Source organism: Miniopterus schreibersii (genome assembly GCF_964146895.1).
Source record: "Miniopterus schreibersii genome assembly, chromosome: 3".
Lineage (NCBI taxonomy): Eukaryota > Metazoa > Chordata > Mammalia > Chiroptera > Miniopteridae > Miniopterus > Miniopterus schreibersii.
The window spans coordinates 59,155,632-59,179,697 of NC_138103.1; the positions used below are offsets into that span (position 1 = coordinate 59,155,632).

Below are 24,066 nucleotides of genomic sequence, written 5' to 3' on the forward strand. Positions count from 1 at the left end.
CCTTCCCAAGTCCTTTTCCCACTTGTGATTTCCCCAGGGGGGTCGGTTCCGTCAGCCTCTCCCGACGCTCAGTTTACATTCCTTCGCATACCTGCCGCTTCTCCTTTAAATTTTGTAGGAAAGGGGCGGAGCAGGGCCGAGGCTCTCCGGTAGGAGGAGCACGTCCGTAGACTCCGTCCCCTTACGTAGCAGGCGGCGGCCCGACCACGCGCGAGACTTTCTACTCCGCACCGGAAGACGCGATTGGGGGCGGAATTAACACGTGATCGTGACGTCAGTGCACCCGCGCCGACTGGCCCGGAGCCTTCGCTACGCGCTGTTCTGGCGTTTGGGGACTTTTTCTCCAGACTTCCTCGGTCTGGCCTCTGACTTAAGGATGTACCACAACAGTAGCCAGAAGCGACACTGGACTTTCGCCAGCGAGGAGCAGCTGGCGCGACTGCGGGCCGACGCCAACCGCAAATTCAAATGCAAAGCGGTGGCGAACGGGAAGGTGAGGACTCCGCGGCTGCCGCGCGCTCCTGGCCTCTAAGCTCCTGAAGAGCGGCGGACGCCCGCCTCGCTCTCCTCGCCTCTCCTCTCCCCTCCGAGGCTCTCCGCACCCCTCCCCATCTCCTGCCTCCGCGGCGCGCGGTCATCTGTTTAATAAACAGGCGAGCCCCTTGCCAGGTGCTGTAGGTACCGAGACGGACAACGCCGTTCTCGCGGTTGAGTCAGACAGGTAACCAGTAGCGCGGCGAAGAAGAGACTTTGTAGGATGTCAGTGTAGTGCGAGACTAGGTAGGCTATTCTCTTGCCAAGCGGGGATGTCGGGGAAGGCTTTTTCCAGTAACTTGATGCAGAGAAGATGTGGAAAGGACATTGCAGGCGGACAGAGCCACAGGTACAGAGCGGGAGGTCAGGAGTTGCAAGGCGGGTTCCTGGAATGCTCTAGGTCCTGTCTGGCGGAAGCTGAGTGTCTGTGCAGGGAAGGCTGGAGAAGGTAGGGGATTTGTAAGCGGAAGTAAGGAGTTTGAACTTTATAATGAAGGGATTGAGAACCTTTGAAAGACTTTAAGTGGCAAATTAACCTTGTAAGATTCTAAGCTAGAAAGAGACCTCTGGCATCCTGGTGGTGAATGGGTTGGATGGGGCAGGTTGTAGGCAGGGAGACAGGTTGGCACAAACCAGTTGACTTAAGATGGTTTGGATTATGGCCTGCCTGCTAAGTTCTTGCTGTTATTAGCTCCCAGTCACTTCTTCTGTGTAATTTTTTTCTCACATGCTCCAATACCCATTCTAGCACAAAGCTTCTCTCCAGCAAGTATTCCGTGTCTCAGACCTACTGGAACTGAGATACTGTACTTTACCTATGTCTTGTATTTTGTATCACTTTAACTGCTCAAAGTAGTGCATATTACGCTGTTTGCCAGGCACTAGTCCAAGCATTTTGTAAGCGTTGGCTCTTTTAATCCTCACAGCTACCCGCTGAGATAGATACTGTTAATTTTCTCCCATTACAGCTGAGGAAACTCAGGTACAGAGAGGTTGAATAACTTTTCAAGGCTATATTGCTAGTAAGTGACAGAGCCAGGGTTTGAACCCAAGGAATCTAGTTCCAGCATTCCTGCCCTAAACCACAGTTACCTGTTGTCTCTATAAAATTAGCTCCTGTGTTAGTTTCCTAGGGCTGCCCTAAAAATAAAAATAAAAAACACAAACCAGGTGGCTTAAAACAAAGAAATTTATTGTTTCACAGTTCTGGAGGCTAGAAGTCTGAGATCGAGGTGTTGGCCCATCGGTGCTCTCTGCAGCTTCTAGAAGAGTCTTCTTTTCCTCTTCCAGCTTCTGGTAACCCCAGGTGTTCCTTTGCTTAACTCCAATCTCTGCCTTCATCTTTACATAGTGTTCTCCCTGTGCCTCTGTATCTTCACATGTTCTTATAAGGATACTAGTCGTATTGGATTAGGAGCCACTCTACTCCAGTATGACCTCACCTTAACTAATTACATCTGAAGAGGCCATATTTCTAAATAAGGTCGCATTCTGAGGTACAGGCATACCTCCTTTTATTGAGCTTTACTTACTGTGCTTCACAGATGTTGCGTTTTTTACAAATTGAAGGCAAGACCCTCCACCTGCAAAAGATTACTGTTTGCTTTATTGTGGTGGTCTGGAACTGAACCTGCAATATCTCTGAAGTATGCCCGTACTGAGGGGTTAGGACTTCAGTGTATCTTTAATTTTGGTAGTTGTAATTAAACCAGTAACAGCTCTTAATGGGTATTTGTTGTAAAATTGTATTTGTTAACCATCAGGTGTTTTCTATACAGAGTTTACAAAGATGGATGAGAGGTAATGTTTTCAGAATCAGAATTATCCTTGAGGCACTTGTTGATTTTTACCCCAACCTGTGTGACTTAATGACTGACTGAGAAAGGGGTCTTAAAAACTTTCCAACTATTAACAGTGTATATCTTATTTTCTAAATAATGACATCATACCTGTGAGCATATGCACACACTCCATCAGGATTGCTTATACCTTAATGAAGTAAATGTCTGACATTCTGAGAAACTGTGAAATGATGGTAGAGTTTGAGTTTATTAAATATTTTCCTAAAGATATTTTATGTAATACTTAACAATTCTATAAAGAGAAAATGAGGTGTGGTGTATTTCCCTTTGGCTGGAGGTATAAACTAATCTGAATAGAGAAAAATATTTTAATTTACTGAACTTTTCTTGTAACTTTTGATTGAAAGGTTCTTCCAAATGATCCAGTCTTTCTTGAGCCTCATGAAGAAATGACACTCTGCAAATACTATGAGAAAAGATTATTGGAATTTTGTTCAGTGTTTAAGCCAGCAATGCCGAGGTCTGTGGTGGTAAGTTATGATAGTGGTGAAGTATAATGTCTTTTGGCTGACTTCTGAAATAGGACCTCTTTTAAATTTGTAACTCAGTCATGTATCTACTTCATTGGGGAATGCAGCTTAGTTACATAAACATATAATTTATGTATTGAAGTTTTTGTCACATTATATATTTTTCAATAACTGTCTTAAATTATGAATTCCTATATCATATCTTGTGAAGGTTTCAAGTCTCATTTCATAGAAGAATCTTGAGGTCTGCTAGATAGGCCATGACATCCTTATTTTATAGAGAAAGAAAAAAATTACATTTCCTCCAGGTTCTCAGTTAATGAGTAGAACTGGAACCAGAACACACACTAGTTTGTGCTTTTTCAGCAGTATCACTCACGTTTGAAATAATGCAGTAATTCATCATTTGTAGTCCAAAGATCCCTAACTGAAGCTTGTGCCATAAGAAGTTTTTAAACCTGATTAGTAGAAGCTGGAGATTTTTTGGGGGTAAAATATTGTCTTGTGATTGTTGCAGATAATATGGTTCTGAGGACCCCATTCGTGTATGTGTGTGTGTGTGTGTGTGTGTACTGTGGTGGGGCAATGGTGAGGAGAAACAGGTAGAATTTTTTGGCTATGTAGATTTACAGACACTGTCTCTATAATTGTTCCTATTGTGTGTATTCTTTTTTTATAGAAGATAAGCTGAGATTTAAAAACTGAAAGATACAGAAAAAAGGAGTATAAAATATTTTTTCCTTATTATCTGATTTTTCGTGAAGATCAAATATGAAAGTCTCTTAATTGAAAATCGGCCTTAAGTTTTAAAGTCATACAGAGTGAATAACTTAGAACACAGTAGGGAATAACACCCTAGGGAATAATCTCCATTTTTGTAGTTGAAAAAATTGAAGTTTATTGAAATTATGAAGTCCAAAAGTATTCGTAGTGTCTTCCTAGTTTATCAGACCTTTATGTGAGAGATCAAAGATTCAGGAAGAATTTTAGATATACTTGATAATTTTCTATCTCCAGAGTACTCTAACATAAGGTAGTAGGTTTCTTCATTTTTTCAGATGAAGAAACTGAGTCCTTGAATAAACTTCTTTGTGGAACTTGTCTTTATACAACATGCTTATTTATAATTGATGAAGAATTTGGTTTTTGTTTCACATAAAATGACATAAAATATTTAAAAGGAAATATTCTTTTTTTTTTTTTCTATCTTGAAATAGATAAATGTTAATTCATTGGTTCTAGCCAGATGACAGTGGTTAAAAGTACAGGCAAGTCTTTGTTGAATCTAGCCCTGTGCCTTGTTAAGATGTGTGACTTTTAACAAGTCAGTTAACCTCATTGATACTCAGTTTCCTTCTCTGTAGAGTGAAGATAGCAGTGCTTCATCAGCTGTTGTAAGGATTAAATAAAATGGTAATTTTGTGCTTGGCACAGAGCCTGGCACATGGATACAGTCAGTAAACAGTAGGTGCTGCTTCTACTCTTTGGTTTGGGAGCAGCGATCATGGTTCATATCACAGATCTGGAGTAGATTTAGAAAGAATGCTTATTGCCGCAACTGTGTTATATTCAATATTTTTACAAGATTGGTTAAGCTGTGAACATTAGTATTTTTCCTCCTTAAATTTTTATAATTTGGACCATTTTTGTTAATCTGAATTCTAAAATAAACAAACACAACATTTTTTTAAAAAGCAAATAACCATAGGAAGGATAACCCAGCGTGGGTGGTAAAAGACAACAGAAGGTTTTTTTGGCTGTGAATTAAGTTTTAAGAATTAAGAATTAAGAATAACAAAGAATTAAGTTTTGTTATTTTGTATGAATAACTTTTTCAAAGGAGCTTTTTTTAAATTGAGGTGACATTGGTCATTAAGATCATGTAGGTTTCAAGTGTAAATTTCTATGATACATGATCTGTACATTGTGTGCCCACCACCCAAAGTCAGTTTATCTTCTGTTACCGTATAGTTGACCCCTTTTACCCTTTGCTACCCCTCGGCCCCCTTTCCTCTGGTAACTACCCTACTGTTGTCTATGTCTATGAGCTTCAGTTTTATATCCCACATATGAGTGATACCATATGGCTTTTAGCTTTTTCTGACTGACTTATTTCGGTTCGCAATAATATTCTCAAAGTCCATCCATGTTGTCACAAATGGCAGTATTTCATCTTTTCTTATGGCTAAGTGGTATTTCATAGTATATCTGTACCATTATCATCTTTATTCAATCCTGTTGAAGGACACTGGTTGTTTCCATGTCTTGGCCACCATGAATAATGCTGCAGAGAACATAGGGGTGCATATATCTTTGCAAATAAATGTTTTTGAAGAAACTTTTGACAAGTGTAATATATGTGTGAATAGATTCTGATAATATTCATATTTTTAACCTTAGGGTACAGCTTGTATGTATTTCAAGCGTTTTTATCTCAATAACTCTGTAATGGAGTATCACCCTCGGATAATCATGTGAGTATAAGTCTTCCTTATACTACTTAAGTGTGTGTGTGTGTGTGTGTGTGTGTGTGTAAACGACTTCCTAGTAAAGGGTAATTTAGACTTGCATTCTATTCTGAACTTAAGATCCCTGAGTATAATTTATATACCTGTAATACTTCCTTGTAATACTGATGGCATCTGAACTCTAACTTGTCCAAATTCAAATTGTGGGGTTTTTTTTTAAGCTAGCTCCCCTTTCAGTTAGTGGCACCTTTCTTCTCCCAGTTGCTGAGTGAGAATCATTAGTGGTGACTCCTGTCTTTCTCCATCCAGTTAGTTTACAAATCCTATAGGTCCATATTCATTTAAATTGAACAAAAGTCTTTGTGTTTCTATTTTCTGCTGAACACTATTCTTATCATTAAAGATAAAATTGAATGAGACTCATCAAAGAGCTTGCTGTCAACCACATTGTTCCTCTTTGTTTTTTCTCCTTTTGATTCCCATTTCCACTAATCTAGGTCAGGCCCTTGTTACTTCCAGTCTTGATTTTTGTGGTAATTTTATTACTAGTGTCTCACTCTGAAATTTATATAGTAGTGATGAGAGTTGCATAGGTTTGTTCGGAAGTTAATAATCCCCTATTCAGATACCCTTGGAGACTTCACTGATGGGCCTTACACAAAGGTAGTTCTTTAACCTGCCTTTTATCCCATGCTTCTGTAGTACATATGTGTGTATTGTTGTATTTTTTCTCTTCCATCCATATTTCATGATACAAGGTACTCCTATTCCTCAATTATTTTGTTCTTCTAGATCTCTAGGTTGAACTATATGAAACTGCCAGTAAGTCAGTAATGGTTGAATGCTGTTGTGTTTGGCACGGTTCAATCTAATTTTATAGTCTCCTATGGATTAAAGCTTTGAACAAAACTATATCTCTTTTTAAATATTCTGGGATGTCTACTGTAGTCACTTGTGAATATTAGGCAATTTTAGAATGTAGTTTTAGAAATAAAATATTGAGATATTTTTCAAAGTATATACATATCCCTGGTTGTGTGTGTGTGAGAAAATTGCTTCCTAGGGAAGGGTAATTAGCCTTGCATTCTATTCTGAATTTAACATGCCTCATTATATTCTTTATATTTTCCTCTAGGCTCACTTGTGCATTTTTGGCCTGCAAAGTAGATGAATTCAATGTATCTAGTCTGCAATTTGTTGGAAATCTACGGGAGAGTCCTCTTGGACAGGAGAAGGCACTTGAACAGATTTTGGAATATGAACTGCTTCTTATACAGCAACTTAATTTCCACCTTATTGTCCACAATCCTTATAGACCATTTGAGGGCTTTCTCATTGATCTAAAGGTAATCTTGATATAAACTAGTGGTGTGTACTCTTTTGCTATCATTTTGTAAGCAAAAGAATCCAAAATTTTATCAGACCTTTTAATTATCTTAATTGTTACAACATGGGCTCAGCTAAAATGTGAGTGTGGCCTGGTTCTCTAGGGCAATAATTCTCAAACTTCAGTCTGCATCAGGAATCACCTGGAGGGCTTGTTAACTTATTCTTGCGCTGCAGTTCCAGAGCTGCTCATTTAGTAGATCTGCAAGTACTGATCCAGGGTTCATAATGAGGACCATTGTGAATTTAGAGTAATACTTTTAAAAACTTAAGATAACTCTTATAACTCTGAAGTATACTGTCATAGGTCTGATTTAAAGAACCATTAAAAAAAAATGCTTAATTTTAAACTAGAAGGTGGTTAAGTGACTTCTAGTTTTAGTGCATTATGGACAGGAATCAAAATGTAGGCATAAAAAAAAATGTAAGTAAGTTAGTATCAACAGAAACAACTTAGTTTTTACCCTGAAAGAGGAGTTGGATAGTCTGAGTGAAGTCAAACCGGAATCAGAAACTGATTCATCTCATTTGAAAGGTGAAATTTGGATACCTTTCATATGCCAAACATTGCACTTGATGATGAAGCCAGGAACAAAACAGGAACAGCCTCAACATTTATACACTTTACATTCTAATGGGGAAAATGATCATATATTCAGTGTGCTTGGTGTTACAGAGAGGAAAATACTTTAGAAGGATATAGCAGACAGGAAGGGAAGACAGTTTGGAGAAAGTGTCATTTTAAAGTGAAGTTCATAGCAAGAGTAGGAATTCGGTAGTGAAAAAGCATCCCAGTACAACTTCTGTGGTCAGAGGCTCAGATTAAAGAATCATGGTGCACTAAAGAACCTAAACAGCGTAGAGATGGAAGACTGCCACAGAGTGCTGCCTGTGTGAAAGGCAGGGCTAGTAGTGTGAAGGTGATGTTAAGGATTTTGAATAGAGCAGTGGTAAGCCAGTGAAAGGTTTAAGTCTGGAGAGGGTCAAATTAGGTTTACAACTTTAAATAAATCATGTTTGCAAGCTCACGCATCAATTTCCATCAAATATTTATTGCATACCTGTATGTGTCGTGATAATGTGGAGAATGGATTAGAATGGATGAAAGGATACCAGTATTGTGCTGTTACTTTGACTCATGTAGCAGCAGGGGGTACAGAGAAAGCTTATTGGACTTCAGAGATAGTAGGCAGAATCAGTAGAGCTTGAGGTTTAATTACATATAGAGAGTGACAACAGGTGAGGAACCCCCCCACACACACTCCTACCCCTAGGTTTTTGGCCTGAGCACATGGTGGTATACCTTCAGATACAAGAAGTACTGGCACAAGAGATTTGTTGATGGTGGAGGGGTGCAGGGTTGGTGAATTTGGTTTGAACTGTGCTGAATTTCCATTGCCTGCAACACATCCAGGTGAGCAGTCACTTGTATCTGGAGGTAAGAGAAGATGGCTAAATTTGGGCATCATTGCCCCAGGAAAATTGAAAGTGGAAAATTTAAATGAGGACCATTTAAAAGGTAGGCACAGAAATATAAGAATCTGGTAAGAAGACTCAAGAGAGGACTTTCTAGGGAAGTGAAAGGAAGCAGAAAACTTTTAGAAGATGAGTATGGGCAACTCCCCAATTGCACTGAGAATGTAGGCAGAGTAAAAGTAGATGGATAGCCCTGGCCAGTGTGGCTCAGTTGGTTGAGCACTGTCCTGTGCACCGAAAGGTCACTGGTTTGATTCTGGGTCAGGGCACATGCCCAGGTTGCGGGCTCAGTCCCCAGTCAGGGTGTGTGTGGGAGGCAACCGAATGGATGTTTCTCTCTCACATCGATGTTTCTCTCTTAATCCCTCTCCTTTTCTCTCTAAAATCAATAAAAACATATTTTTTAAAAAAAAGTGGATGGATAATGTTTTTTGGATTTAGTGCCAGAAAGGTCATTTGTGATCTTGGTGAAAGTAATCTCTATGGAGTGTGGAGGAAGAAAGCAGATTGGAGCCGTTCGGGGAATAAATAGAAGGTGAGAAAACAAGTATATGTAACTTGGATTAGACAGCTTGTCTTTGAAGTGGAAAAAGAAGAGGAATTATTGAGAAGATGGAACTGCTAGAAATAGAGGAAAGGGACGGGTTTTTGTTTTGTTTTGTGGAAGAAACTGGTGTGGGGAGCTGGTAATGAGAGAAAGCGTAAAGGGAAAAGTGGAAAATAAGTAGGTCAAGTTTCTCTTCGAAGTAAGGTAGAAGGGGCTGCCGTGGGTTTCAAAAGTAGGAGGATTGGCCATAGAATAATAGCTCTTTTAAGGCAGGAAAGAGGAAAACATGGGTGAGGATAGTGTTATACCTGGGGATTTGATGGTGGTAGGAAATAGTTTCTCTGTTAAGAGCAGATATCATTTTCTGAGAATTATTAAAGATTTTGAGAGGGATGGAAAATGTTGAACATAGTCACTGAAAAATACAGCAAATTTTCTATGGAACATTTTAGGTAGGCAGTATTGAGAACCCTGCTAAGATAAGGGAACCTAAATTTATAATACCACCAGGCCTCTTGGCTGTATTGTTTTCTCTAGCAGCAGCAGAAATCTGGGTATGGCTGCAAAGCAGAAAGTTTGTTGATTTCACCTGTTGTTGAAGTTTTGCCAGAAATGTGTTGGCAGCATATGGAGCAGGAAAATCAGGAGGGAAATAAGGGCCAGAAGACACCAGTGAGTAGGAGCAAGTAGAGGGACAGGGACCAAAGGTTCTAAGGAGGAAGTCAAAGAATAGTTGTAAAATAACTGAGCAAATGTATTGGGAAAAGGAGCACTGTGGTCAGAGTAGAATGTCTGAATTTATCATACCAGAAATCAGGCATTTTGGGATAATGTCAAGACATGGGTTTGATTATTTTGTTTCAGTAGTAAGATTTCTTACTGCTTCCGGACCTAAATGTGGGTATCTACAGTAAATCCAAGGATTGAGGGCTCATCTTAAATGATAAGTATTGTCAGGAAATATGGGAACTTTCATAATTCTTAGGCATATTACAAAAATGATTCTGTAATCAAACCAAGATTTATTTACATTTGCTTCTTCCCAAAAGTAAACATTAAGTAGAAGAATTTCAAATCAAAATGAGGTGGTGCTTTGGCTCCTAAATGTTGTCTTACATTTGAATCACCTGGATTGCCTGGGAAGTGTTTACCTCAGAGTATTTCTTAGGTCAGCCTCAGACCCAGCGGAATTTCTCAGAGCCTCCTTTCCCCTACTTCCTCTTGTGGAAAAGGAAAAGAGTGGGATTAACATAAATCAGGATAGCCAAGTACTATGCTGGGAACTTGAGCTGTATTATTTTAAAGCGTTTGTTTCTTATTTAACAACTGCACTTTCAGTACATTCTAATGGTGAGTACAAAATAATCTTACATGGAAAGATTGTTGTTACTGGGGTGTAGAAAAGGAGTTACTTTTATAAAAGCATGCTGTGTTAAGCACTTTGAACTGTTGTTACTCCATTAAACCCTCATAAGTAATAATACTTGCAAACTTTCTTTCTAGACCCGATATCCCATGTTGGAGAATCCAGAGATTTTGAGGAAAACAGCTGATGACTTTCTTAACAGAGTTGCGCTGACGGATGCTTACCTTTTATACACACCTTCTCAAATTGCCCTGACTGCCATTTTATCCAGTGCATCCAGAGCAGGGATTACTATGGAAAGGTATTAATTTGTGTTTAACTTAGATCACTCAGTCACTCAGTTTATCCCCTCCTGGAATCTGAGTTTTTAAGTTAGGTTCACTTTGTGAATATAGTCCTGTATATATCCTATGGTTGGAAGGGTTAGGGCACCTGAGGGAAGAAATGAAGTCACCTTTTAAGGAAATGCTTAAAAATCGAGTATGATATTTTTGAGCTAAGAGGATCCATTAATGACTATAAAGTAGAAGTAAATCAGGTGGTCTTCAAAAGACTGATATAGCTATGAATATATAGCAAATTTAGAAGTTTTGTGAACTGGTAACATGAGTGCACAAAATATGCCTGCCTTGTTTTATCATTCTCCTGCTATGGAGCATGTGTGGCATATGGAATTCAGTAAAGATTTATTAAATGAGTAATACTTTAGAGAATATCCAAATGAGTTGCAATTCAGCTGTAAATAGTAATAGTTAATACATAAATGCACAATGAGAATGAGATTCTCTGATAAGCACTTTACATGAATTCACTTGGGTGTGAGGAAATGGTTGTGGGAGAAGGCGAGCACTGCCTACTCTGCCATCCTCAACGGAAGAGAGTAGGGATAATTGCTTTTACATTATTACTAATTTCAAAAACGGAAAGCCCTTGTACTGTTGTTGTATTCTGGATGATGCTTTAGATTATTACTCATAGGATGTTCCATTGTTTGTTCTGAGTTTTCTTCTTTTTCATTGCTTTTAGGGCTTTATTTCCTATTTCCTAGTTTGACTTCTTAGATATTCTTGGTTACCTTTGGATTTTTAAAAAAAAAATCAATATTAAAATTCTAATTCAAAATTGAGATTAAAATTTGCTAACTTAAGTTTCACAGAGTTAAAAAACAATGTGGTCGGCTAACTCTTATGCTTAAGGAGGAGTTTTAGGGAGAAAATGAAAAGAAAAACAATTGCTATTGTGAATTACTGATAGCCAGAAATGTATTAGTTGTTAAGGGAGTTATTGCTTTCCATATCTAAATTTAACTCCCACAATAGATAATGAAGATGTAGTACCAAATTTAGTTATCAAAACTCTAATATAATTTAAATAATCTGAGTAGTTTAAAAGACATATAGCAACACAATTTCTTAATGAATTATCTTTCTATTTCTTTGTAAATGTTTCACCCAAGAGTAAAATTAATTTTTTTGCATTCATGTTTGAAATGTTACTTATGCCTTAAGAATCCGTTCACTTCAGCTGTTATCAATTATAGATCAAGTTCAGAGTAAAACCTGAACTTGATTATACATAAAACCTCAGAGTAAACATTTAAATATAAAAATTATACTTTCATACTACTGTCATTGGTTCTGAAAAAAACAGATAATTGAGCTTTATATCTATTTATGACAAAGTATTAACACCTTTGATTTGGACTCAATGCAAATAAGATGTAGTAGAATTGTAAAGCATGGGATGATATTCTTTCTGGTTTGAATAGCTGTTAATCCCAAGAACAACTATAATTAACATGGTCTTGGTACTAAGGAGAGCGAGAATCCTTACTAGTGCCAGGTTCCACCTCTGTTACTTCTTTGCTTCATGACTTTGGGCAATTTACATGGTCATGAATTGTCTGTCCCTGTTACTAGATTCCTCATCTATAAAATGAGGTTCAGACTCATAAAGTTTATATAGTAAACACTTAACATTAAAAGTAATGACTGTTGCTACTGTTACTTTCATACCTCTACAAGCTTACATAGTACAGAAATTAAACATCTTTTAGTTTTAAATCCGTAAGACTATAATAGCTATAAATTATAGTTTTGTGGAGTTCAAATTATTGTTAATACCTTGTAAATAAATTTTAAAATTGACTTTGATGATGAGCCCTGGCCAGGTAGCTCAGTTGGTTAGAGTATCATCCCCATACAAGGTTGTGGGTTCTTCTATGTGCCCAGACAGCACATAGAAGAATCAACCAATGAATGTATAAGTAGAACAACAAAGCAATGTTTTGTGCTCTTGCTTTCCCTCCCTCCCTCACACTCTCTTTCTCTCCCTTTTCCCCCCCCTCCCTTTTCCCCCCCCTTCTTCCCCACCTATCTCCTTCCTGCCCTCTCTCCCTCCCTCTAAAATCAACAATTTTTTTCCAAATAGACTTTGATGATGAAATGAACTGAAGGAAAATAATTTGTCAGGTTTTCTCAAGATGCTATGTGTGTCCAATAGATTAAAACTTTTTTCCTTTTTACCAGTTATCTATCAGAAAGTCTGATGCTGAAAGAGAGCAGAACTTGCTTGTCACAGTTGCTAGATATAATGAAAAGTAAGTAAAAAACACTTTACAAAATATTCTATAACAAAGCTACTTTTTAAAATATCTTGATATTTAACTTGAGATCTTTCATTGAATTATGGTATTATGAAGGCATGAAGGATGTATTGGTGGGGAACATATAGAAGGTACATGAAAAGCAGAATTTTTACACATATAGAACTTAAGAAAGTAAAAATATAATCCTATTCAGAAAGGATTGAGTTTCAAAACAGGGTTCTTTGAAAGTGTACACAAATATATGATAGGCACTGGAAAAGACCTATAGGAAACTAAATTTAAGGATAATATTTAAACTTCTATTCTGTAGTTAAATCAGCTTTAACTAGTTAACACGTCTCATTTGCTAGTCATTTGTTAATATTACAAAAACTGTGGTTCTCAACTGTGTGCTGTTTTTGCAATATCTGGAGATACTTGGCTGCCACATCTTTGGGAGTGGTGGTGGCTGCTACCAGCATCTAGTGGGTAGGGGTAAGAATGCTGCTAAATATCTTGTAATTCACAGTATACCCCCTTGGCAAGCTAAAAAATGTCTCCCCAAAAGATATCCATGTCCTAATCCTTGGAACCCATAAATCTTAACATATATAGCATTAAGGATCTTGAGATGGGGAGATCATATTGGATTATGCAGGTAGGGTCTAAATGTAATCACAGAAATCATTATTAGAAAAGGCAGAGGGGGAGGTTTGACACAGCAAAGGCAATGTGAAGACAGCAGAGAGAGATTTGAATATGTCAGCCTTGAAAATTGGAGTGATACAGCCACAAGCCAAGGGCCAAGGGATGCTGGCAGCCACCAGAAGCTGGAAAAGGGAAGGAATGGATTTCCCCCTAGTGCTTCCAGAGAGGGCTGCCTTGCCAACATTTTGATTGTGGCCCAGTGAAATTGATTTCAGACTCCTGGGCTTCAGAACTGAGAGAGGATACATTCTGTTGTTTTAAGACTTTATGGTAATTTTTTTTTCTTTTAGAGAGTAGGAAGGAAGGAGGGAAGGGGAGGGGAAGAGGGAGAGATACACAGACACACATCGATTGATTGCCTCCCACACATACCCTGACTGGGGGGTGGAATCATACTTGCCCTTCACCAGAAATGGAGCCTGCGACCTTTCTGTACATGGACCAAGACTCTAACTGCTGAGCAACACCAGGCAGGACAAGTTTACGGTAATTTTTAATAGTACCCTCAGGAAACTAATATATCCCCTTAAAACAGAATTATCCAGCCCACACTATTAATAGTGCTGATGTTGAGAAACCCAGTTTTAGGGGCTGAGTAGAACCTCCGCTTAACTGATGGGCTAGATTAGCCAGCCCTCTGTATTCCTCACTCTTGCCCATCACACTGAATGCTCGTGGCTACTTGGCTACTCCTTAAGATTAAAAGTCAATTGTATTTTTACCCAAAATTTTTTGTGTCGGTGTCCTTGTTAATTAAATGTGTAGTTTAATTAAATGCTGACTAACCAAAAAATTGAGATTGAAGATCTTGATCTTAGATGATAATAGAAAATGGGTGTAAATTTTTTATGTTCTAAAAGTTAAGATGCTGCAGGACATAGAAGCATAATTTCATGTTACCTTTTTGAAATGATCTTGAGGGCTTCCCCCTTTTAATTGAGAACAGTGGATTTGTGATTTATGAATGATAAAACTGTAGGTTTTCAGGTATACCACTAGAGGGTTCACTTCCAAAGCTAACTGATTTGGCCATTAACAATTAGGATCGTGGAATTTAGTAGGTAGGAGGCTTAAAGATAAACCACTGTGATTATTTTATAGCTCAGTTTTATTACTGATTTTTCTTTACCTTAATTTTACTCCACTTACTTTAATATGAAATTAGAATAGCTCTTCATAAAATACTCAAGATATTAAGGTAGCTTATATCTTTTTTTCACAACAAAGTTATTGTCCTAGGGGTGTTGAGTCACAAGTATTAATTCAGTTGAAAACACTGCTTAATTTGCATTATGAAATAAGTCAGTGGCATAGTCACCCGCCCGTTTGGAGCATGTGGCTGGCTGATGATAAGCCCTGGATCTCAGCATTTCCCTGATAAACTTTGAAATTTCTATTCTTTGGTTTATTGTCTTTGAATAACAAACAGTTCAGGTAGAGGATGTTTCTGCAATTATAAAATCACTGACATAGTAGTTTGCTTTTAGCCTAACAAGGACATTTTTGTGTTCTTGATGATGTTTCATTGCATAGGTTCTATATTTTATTAAAGCAAAGGTTCATCAACTGACACATTTTTACTAAGCTTCCTCCCTTTATTGCACGTTATGTAATAATGGTTTCCTTTGCAAGTAAGTAGCACACTCTTGACCCACCATCTGTAGGATAGAATGTTATATGGCTGGTGGCAGGGAACAAAGCATGTTGACTAAATCACGGAGGAACTATTAAAAAGCCTTAAAACTGAGCAAAGAATGAGCACAGGAGGACATGAAAAAAATACTGACTAGATTGTAGAATGTGCTTATCTTTATGTTATACATAATATGGGCTAAGCAGCAGACAGCTATAATTACTTGAGCTTCTATAGAGTATGGTGTTCCATTGTATTATCATGCAGAATGCAAATCCTGAAAAGAGAATCACATCATTTCAGGAGTGGTTTATGTTCCATAACATGGGAAAATACTCAACTCCGTTATGAGAACAAGGCTTATTATCTAGTATAAGTTCTTTTTATCTCCACATAGGCATGAGAAACTTGGTAAAGAAATATGAACCACCCAGACCTGAAGAAGTTGCTGTTCTTAAGCAGAAGTTGGAGAGATGTCACTCTGCTGAGCTTGCACTTAACATAATTACGTAAGTAGTTGTAATGGTGTTATTCAAAAATAGATATGGGAATCCCTGAACCTCTCCTTGCCCTTTTAATTTCTGGATTCTTTGCAGGTCTGAGATCTCATCTGAGGAACAAGTACACTGCTCCAAACTTATTTTAGCTACTCTAGGGAAATGGTGTATTTTCCTTCATGTATTGAAGACAGAACCAATAGGAAAATGTGCTGTTACGTATTTTTTTGCAGCCATAAGGAATACCCATGTCTGTCTGTCTCTCACTGACTTGTAGGCCGTACGTGGAAATCACCATATTCAGGATCTGTATGCTTTTCAAGTTGAAGGACCTACTTAAACCTAATCTTTTAGGAATTTAAAGGATTGAGAATCTGGGCAGGTAATAGGAAGATAAAACTGCAACTGTGGCTTAGCATAGAACTTAAAATTGGTCGATTTCACTCCTGGGTTTCATTGATAACAGGAATGAAGGAGTGGTTACAAAGAAGTAAAGAATGTTAACTTTAATGAATGAAAGCAGAGAAGCCCCCCCCCCCCCCCATCCATAGTTTTGCTTTCTGCAGTTTTCTTCAGCTGTGGTCCAAAAATATTAAATGAAAAATTCCAGAAATAATTCATAAATTTTTAATTGTGCACTGTTTTGAGCAGTGTGATGAAGTCTTACAATGTCCCACTCTGTCCCACCTGGGGGTGAATCATCCCTTTGTCCAGCATATCCAGGCTGTATGTACAGCACAATAAGTTGAGACTGCATGACTCATTACAGTATGTTGTCATAATTGTTTTATTAGTTATTGTTGTTAATCTCTTACTGTGCCTAATTTAGAGATTAAACTTTATCATAGGTTTTTATTTATAGGAAAAAACTCCAGTATGTATAGAGGTTAGTACTTTCTGTGGTTTCAGGCACCCACTGGGGGTCTTGGAATGTATCCCCTGCAGATAAGGGGGAAATTACTAAATTGCAGCACCAGTAATTTTTTTTCCACAAGTGATTTGAAATGAGCTTAGACCATGGCTTGGCAAACTACATAGCCCATAGGCCAAATCCAGGCAACTACCTATTTTTAGAAATAGTTTTATTGGAATGTAGCTACACCCATTAGTTCGCTTATTATCTATGGCTGTTTTCACACTACAGAAGAAGAGTTAGGTAATTTTGACAGAAATTATTATGGCCTAAAAGGCCTAATTTATTTACTATCTAGCCCTTCAGCAAAACATTTTTCAACCTCTGGGTTAAGCCATGAACTATTAATCCAGCCTTTTAGTTAGGTAAGTGAATGGACCATAACCTAAAATTTGAAGTGCCAGAGTTTACATCTTACTCAAATTACCATCCACTTTATACTGTGTCAAGCAAATTCTGTATTTCTTTGTGTACTTGTGGGGTACTTCTCAAACTGTAAAGGAATGTGTGTTTTTTTAAATTCGTTACAGACCTATACTTTTGTAAAATATAACATTACTACAAAATGAGTAAAAAAGACATATAGTATAAGCTTAAATTTTATTAGATTTAACAGTCATAATTTATCAAATTTCTGTAAAAGTTTCTAAACACAGTTTCTGAACTTATTGCACACTGGAAATAGTTAATGGACCACTCCTGTAAGCACTACTTTAGGATAAAATATTTGTTTTCCTTGGTCTTTAAAATTCTTTTATCTTTTTTATTACACAAGTAATTATATCATTATGAAAGTCAGTCAATACAGGTAAACCAAAGTTCTCTTTGACCAAAACCCAAATCCCAGTTTTGTCCTCAGGTAACTTGGTGTTTACCTTTGCCAACCTTTTCTGTGTTTGTGTATGAAATAAAGTTTTTTTCTTTTCATGAATGCTTTCATACATATTGTACATTTAGTAGTATCAGTGTTTCAATTTGCATTTCCCTACTATGAAGGAATAACATTTGTATGTTGAAGTCATTTGTATTTCTTTTCTATTGCTTACTTAAAACCCTTGCTCAATTTTCCGGTCTTATTTTCTTGATTAGTAGTTCTGTATTTTATATACTCATCTTTGTATATATTATATACCTCTTTTCTTCTGTTTCTTTCACTTTGTGATATATAAGGGAATTTGTCATTTGCTTTATGCTTTAACATCTAAATACCTTTTCTTGACCTAAATCAGTCTTTTTTTTTTTTTTTTTTGCCTTTTCAGCTGTTAAAAACATTTGGAATTGTTTGTGAATGGTCTGAGGTAGAAATTAATCTTTTTTCAAATAACCTGTTATAGCAGCCATTTTAAAATATTTTATCACTTTTCTCACTTAAATACTCATCTATTACAGATTAAATTCCTATATATAATTGTTTTGCCTATATACTCTAATCATTTAAATTGTTTTACTCTTTGTTAATACCACACTTTTAATTACCAGTTTTATGTATAGTACTTTGATGAGAACTGGGACATGGTTCCCACACTTTCTTTTTCAGATTCCTTTTGCTATTTTTGCATAATCTTTTCCAGGTCAGGGTTAGACTTGATGAGTTCCATAAAAAATTTATTAGGATTTAATAAGAATTACATTGAATTTAAAGATTTGAAAGATTTTCTTCATAATTCTTCACCTCTTTCCATGTGTGGTCTTCAGAAGATATACAGGTATTTCATATAGCCTTGGTAGTTAATTTTATAATTATGTTGCCTGTTATTAGATTACTTACTGATGATTGCCTAATTACAGGAAGAAGAGGAAAGGCTATGAAGATGATGATTATGTCTCAAAGAAATCCAAACATGAGGAGGTATGTTCTTCATAGGTAAATATTAAGTTATTGTGCATTCTGGTGTGACCATATCATTAAAATTTTATTACTCCAGAGTGCAAGCATTTTATACATACATATATATATATATATTTGGGTTTTGAAAGCATTCATACTTTATACTCTTCATGTACACTGTATATTATTACATGAATTTTTCTCACTTCTTAGTCTGTTTTGAAGTAGTATAATAGTTACTTGAAGAATCCTTCCTATGGTCATAAAAAGCAGCAGGGATAGACATACATGCTATAAAGTTTTGATCTATTATTTGCTCTCCAAGGATTCTTTTCCTACCCTTAGAAAGAAATTGTGCCTGGCAAGTCACATATAAATAATCAGAAGCAGAAGGCCACAACTGTAACCTTCATTCCTGTCACTGGGGTAGTCTGGTGAGACCATGTCATATTACTGTGAGATTAAACTGCAAACGTTCCTGGTTTATCTAGCGCCCGTAATCAGCACAGTAAAAGGGGACCATTTTCCTAAAGGCAGGCAAGGAGGTAAACAATACTGGTTATGCTTCAGTATAACATCCTTACTGTACCCTCTTTCCTTCTTAGGAAGAATGGACTGATGATGACCTGGTAGATTCTTTAACCATTTGAAATTGGTTTGTCAGTGCTAACAGATCAAGAAATGGATGAAGCATATCTGGCATTTAAATTTCTTTAAAAATGAAATAATGTGAAAGCATCAAAATACAGTAAACTTTATTTATTTGAAAGTTTTTCCTTTCAGGGTAGCTTTATGTGAAATAAGACATCTTCAAAGGACCCAGAATAGCACCTGCTTTGGATAATCTGCCCCTCCATGACTAAAAACAAATTAGTCTTCCTGTAGTGGCCACACCAAAGCTGTAACTTACTTGCCTATGTTGTTTTAAACAAAATGCAGTAAGCAAACATCCCTTTTGAAAAAGGCACCACAAAAAACAAAACTTAGTAGTCAGCTTTAAACACGCTAAGGAATGCTTTATGCCCTCTGGAACCTTTTATATATTGCTTCTCAAATGCCATCTTGATGTACTTTTATCTATTGTATGTTACTACTGAACTACAGAATGTACCAAAGCTAGTCAGCCAGAGTAACAGGTATTTGTTTTCCTCAATTAGTTAACTGAAAACATCTCCAAATGGGTTTCTTGAAAATGAAATCAAATAGGCAGTCTTTAGTAGTTTTCTAGATAAAAACTGAGTTGCTAAAGGTTAGGTAGTAAATTGTATGTTCAGTTTTATAATTAACCTGTTAGATTACCTAAGTGAATCCATATAAATGCATTATAGTTACTAAAAATTTTCCAGATTATTCAAGAAATTTATTTCAAACACGAGTAGATATAAAAAAAATGTAAGTGCACAGACTGTAGCACCAAATTCCTTTGGTGTGAATCATGGCTACCTCCACTTTGTAACTTTGGGCAGATTACTAAAGTGCTCTCTGTGCCCATTTTTTCCCAAGGTGAAAAGGGAGAAAACGCCTACTCCTCACAGGATTAATTAGAATAGTCTCTGTATACTGCATGTTCAATAAATGTTGGCTATTACAGCATTTGTTTCATTATTAACTAATCTTACTCAGTTTCTAAGTTGGAACCAAATTATGGGTGTCTGTCAATTTTCTTCTCAAAAACTGGGTTGAAGGAATTCTGAGAAACTGCCTCGGATCTAGAAGTTTTATGGCTACATACCTCTCCTCATGTCAGCGCATCTCAGGCTTCACTTTCCATAGGAGTGTAGGTTCCATTTTAATTATATTAGTATTTGAAGGCAGTATTTACTACATGTGTATTTGTTCTCCATAATAATTTACATTTTAGGTATAAGCTTTTTTGGTGTCCTCGTTGAATGAGGAGTGAAATTCCTGAAGTGGGATTTTACGAAAGTGGACAGTCCTCCAGACCAGGTTAAGTACCAGTGCTGCTAGGCTCTAGCTGTTTAAAAATACCTTGTTTCTCTTTTAGGTCACTAAACTTTGGTATCAAAGCAAGGTCCACATCTCAAATTTTCCTACCCAGCCTCACTTTTAGAGGTTTTATTTCATCATTCCAAGTCCTGCAAAGGTAAATGACAAGTTTTCTGGCTTAAGAGACAAACATGTCATTAAAATGTGAAAGGCAGAAGAGGGAGAAGCATTTCAGCTTGAGGAATGGCAGATAGGTCAGCATTGCTGACATCTGTTGTCTAGCACTGAGACACCAAGGAAGGAGACCAAGTTGGATACGACTGTGTTAGTCCAGCTGAAAAGCAGGAGGGATGGAAAGTAATATGATACAGAGACATGGGAAAAAAGTGGAATTGAATTGACATCAAGAAAAAGGAAGACAGAATGTGGTGAGTTTTTTGCCATCACTGTTCAACTGTGATTATAGCTATACTAGGGTGGGCTGCCTCCACAAAAATAAGAGTTTAAGGTTATACTATACAGAGAGAAATCTTGTAAACCCTCAATTAACACTTTATTTTTTTTTCCTTTATTTTAATCAGAAAGATAGAATAAGGAGTTGCTCTTAGAATATGGGCCTTTAGAAAATTTTACTGTGGGAAATGCTTTTCCTAATATCTCCCTTAGTTCCTGTCTCGCCCCACTTCGATATACTGCTGCAGACTTTTTGTATGCCTTCTCTCCCCTACACAATTAAGGGAGTGAGGAATTGTTGCTTTACAAATACATAATGAATGAATTAATATAGTCCTTCCAAAGAGACCATTAGCAAAAAAGATGATCTGATGTTTCATCTTCTCTTTGGGCCTTGCTCTGACACTAAATTTAAACTGTTTCTAAATAAGGAAGAAAATGAAATTAAATGCTTACCTGTATTTAGACAGAAGTAATCAATTATTTAATACCCCTTGGTTTTATTTTAACTTAACCCTTGTGAATACTTCACAAAAATACACAAGCAAATAAAACTATACAGTCAAACTAAATACCCAGCAGATACAACAAGCAGTCAGAAGTTCAAAGATGGATAGCTGTTAAGTGACTCATGAGGTTGTTTGCATAATCCAAAAAAAATCAACTTGGAATTAATGAATACTTTCAACAAAAAGCATTCTAGGTGTGTTTTTAACACAAAAGAAATTGGTCATCTAAAATGGTTGAATAGGTAACATGCATCGATCAGTACAACGACCAGTAATATTTATTGAATTCAAACTATTTACTGTTGTAAACATTTAACAAAAGTATTATGAGATCTAAATACAGTCTTTGACAGTTTGAACAAATAAGTGGTATGTTTAAAAAATAAAGCTGATGAGCAATAGATCCATTCTATATATTTTCTTTCAACAGTTCCAGCAAGAGAAATAGCACAGTTTTTAAAAAAGTATACAGCAAAGATTGTTCCTATTATAATGGCAAACTCTGGAAACTGTAACAAGTCATTGAACAGTCAAACGGTCAGATTCCTAATCAGGAAGAAGTTACAGTAAGAACAGTCTGCAATCCAGTTATATTCAATTGTCAACAGAGAATGCTTTTTCTTGTCAGTTGATTTCATAGTTCTTTTTCCAAGAGACAGCAAAACTTTGGCAATTGGATGTATTGAAAATATATTCTCAAAGTTCAAGATACAGTCATAGCATTTTGTTGTATGAAAGGTGATCTGTACACCAAGGCTCAGAGGTTGGTAAAGATTGATTCCATATGTGGAAAAAGTGCAAGTATCCTGCACAGATAGCTTACAAAGCTGCTGGTACAGTATTCACCAGCAGATCTGGGGCTTTGTTTGCATAGCTCACACATCACTGGAATGTGGAAAGGTGTGCTATTTTTTGGCAAGAGCAAAGGAGACATACTGGTGTGAATTACCATGTTGGGCATACTGAATCCATGCAGAACACTTGGGTGAAAGCTGCTACCTGACGTCATTGGTTTTTGTATACTGGTTTTGTTTTTGTTGAAGCAGTTCTGTTATAGCCAGAAGCTTTTTCAGTACGTGCTAGACAAGGAAAAACAGTATGAAAATAATTAGTAAATGAATGAAAGCTCGGTTGGAAGTTTCAGGGATGGAAACCTGGATTTGAAAAAAGCCAGATTACTATTCTACTGAAATCATAAAATTTTGAAAATTTCTGAAGGACTGAGTAGATTTGGTCATAATATTTTGGTTATTAGAACTTTTGTACACTAAAGTGACTAGAAATTCATGTGTTTGGCATTCTTATATCTACTTAGGCCAGACCCAGATTTATAACGTACTCATCTTAAGCCCAATAAGATCACATAAGGGCAATCAGCTTGCAGCCTCGTGATCACTTTAAAGAATCATGAAAGAAACATGATTACATTGGGCCTAAACTGAAAACAAACATTACTGTTTTAAAAAGTCTTAATTGGACAAATCCTCCAAGAAGAATTTTATAATGTTTAAGGCAAGTAATACAACAAACTTAGCTCCAGTGTAGCAAGGAGACATTATGCATGCCATGGGCACATAAGTAGGTCCATGGTATACAATATACCTAAGTTTCTAAAGTGATTGGAACCTTAATGAACCTGATTATTATCTTAAAAACTTGATTTTAGAATCTCAGGTTGAAGAAAACTCAGTCCTTTAATCTGTTCTATAAGGTCCTGGCCAAATGGTTGGCCAGTGTAGTGACCTACTGTGGGAAGAGCTTATTAGAAATGGCAATTTCAAATGTCACACTCGAGAATTTCTGATCTGGAGCTTGAAATATTTTTATCAAACTTCCTGAATAATTCTCATGTGTTTGACAGTTTATGAATCACTTGGCCATGTACTGTGTGTGTGAGAAAAAGAAAAAGCCACATTACTACTGACACATTAGCTCATTTCCCATTTTCACACATGCCATTGAAGTGTATGAACACCATTTTTTCCAGCAGAGTTAACATTAATTTAGAATCAAGAGCAAGACTTGACATTTTGTAGTATCAAAATTACATAATCTTAGTCTGAGCCTGTTAGTCCTGTCTGAGATCTTACTGGATTATGGTTCATTCTTTAAAATGTAAAATAACTGATAAAAACACTGACCATAACTCAGCTACTTACTACCTCTCAGAGAATCGTAAATGCTAACGAAACACTGTTAACGAAGGCTGGCAAAAACCTACCTGCTGTGCACCACGCTCATTACTGAGTGTTCTCAGTTCATCTGAATGGGCCACACAAATCTCATGCAGTGCTGCTAAATCACGGGACAGGTCAGTTCTAGAATGTTCTGTAGTGTCCGGAAGTTCAGGTACATTCTTTAAGGGAATCATAAAACTGCATTTAGAAGTAAAATCTTAGTCTCTTCTAAAAACATCCTGATTATAATACGTAGAATTTTTAACACATAATATATTTAAATATCCTCTTAAGTTTCTGATAAAATTCTGAGGACTTATTGACATGTCGCATTCAGTGCTAATTCTACAAACGTGGATGTCATGACCTTGGTATTCATATCAAACTCGGCTCAATTTCCTTCTGCAGCATGGCAGGACGTTACACAGTGTCACTGCTATTCTAAACAAACGGGTTCCATAAACTTTATAAAGTTTTTTTTTTAATATGGAACATGTGCCAAAAAATGTAAGTATTGATTGCTAATCTGGATTAAATGAACCTAAACTTGAAATTTCCTCCACTCTTTCAGACTGAATCTCATTGTTAAGATACCATAGTTTGTCTAAATTTATCAGCATATGTGAGTAAGAGCTACATTATAAAAGTGTGATGAAGATGTGTTCAGCCTATAATTAATTATCAGTGGATTATTCCCCAAACTTG

The 24,066-nt window shown here is 36.7% G+C and overlaps 2 protein-coding genes across 14 annotated transcripts in view; one reads left to right on the plus strand and one right to left on the minus strand.

Moving 5' to 3' along the window:
- The first annotated feature begins 227 nt into the window (after positions 1 to 227).
- Positions 228 to 24,066, plus strand: part of CCNH (cyclin H) — a 52,131-nt gene continuing 28,292 nt past the window's right edge. For 2 of the 10 annotated variants that reach the window (XM_081131213.1, XM_081131212.1), the window contains exons 1-9: positions 242 to 493; positions 2,744 to 2,866; positions 5,267 to 5,340; positions 6,470 to 6,680; positions 10,247 to 10,410; positions 12,638 to 12,708; positions 15,435 to 15,546; positions 18,236 to 18,296; positions 20,281 to 20,379. In XM_081131213.1, coding sequence (XP_080987339.1) covers positions 377 to 493; positions 2,744 to 2,866; positions 5,267 to 5,340; positions 6,470 to 6,680; positions 10,247 to 10,410; positions 12,638 to 12,708; positions 15,435 to 15,546; positions 18,236 to 18,296; positions 20,281 to 20,346 — 999 coding nt within the window. In that variant the 5' untranslated portion in view covers positions 242 to 376 and the 3' untranslated portion in view covers positions 20,347 to 20,379. Of the gene's footprint in view, positions 494 to 1,738; positions 1,841 to 2,743; positions 2,867 to 5,266; positions 5,341 to 6,469; positions 6,681 to 10,246; positions 10,411 to 12,637; positions 12,709 to 15,434; positions 15,547 to 18,235; positions 18,312 to 18,880; positions 19,866 to 20,280; positions 20,380 to 24,066 lie in introns of those variants that run through there. The other 8 variants (XM_081131217.1, XM_081131216.1, XM_081131209.1 and 5 more) reach the window with 7 other exon arrangements.
- Positions 19,014 to 24,066, minus strand: part of RASA1 (RAS p21 protein activator 1) — a 93,221-nt gene continuing 88,168 nt past the window's right edge. For all 4 annotated transcript variants that reach the window (XM_081131207.1, XM_081131205.1, XM_081131206.1 and 1 more), the window contains 2 exons: positions 23,406 to 23,540; positions 19,014 to 22,263 (listed from right to left, as the gene is read on the minus strand). In XM_081131207.1, coding sequence (XP_080987333.1) covers positions 22,180 to 22,263; positions 23,406 to 23,540 — 219 coding nt within the window. In that variant the 3' untranslated portion in view covers positions 19,014 to 22,179. The remainder of the gene's footprint in view (positions 22,264 to 23,405; positions 23,541 to 24,066) is intronic.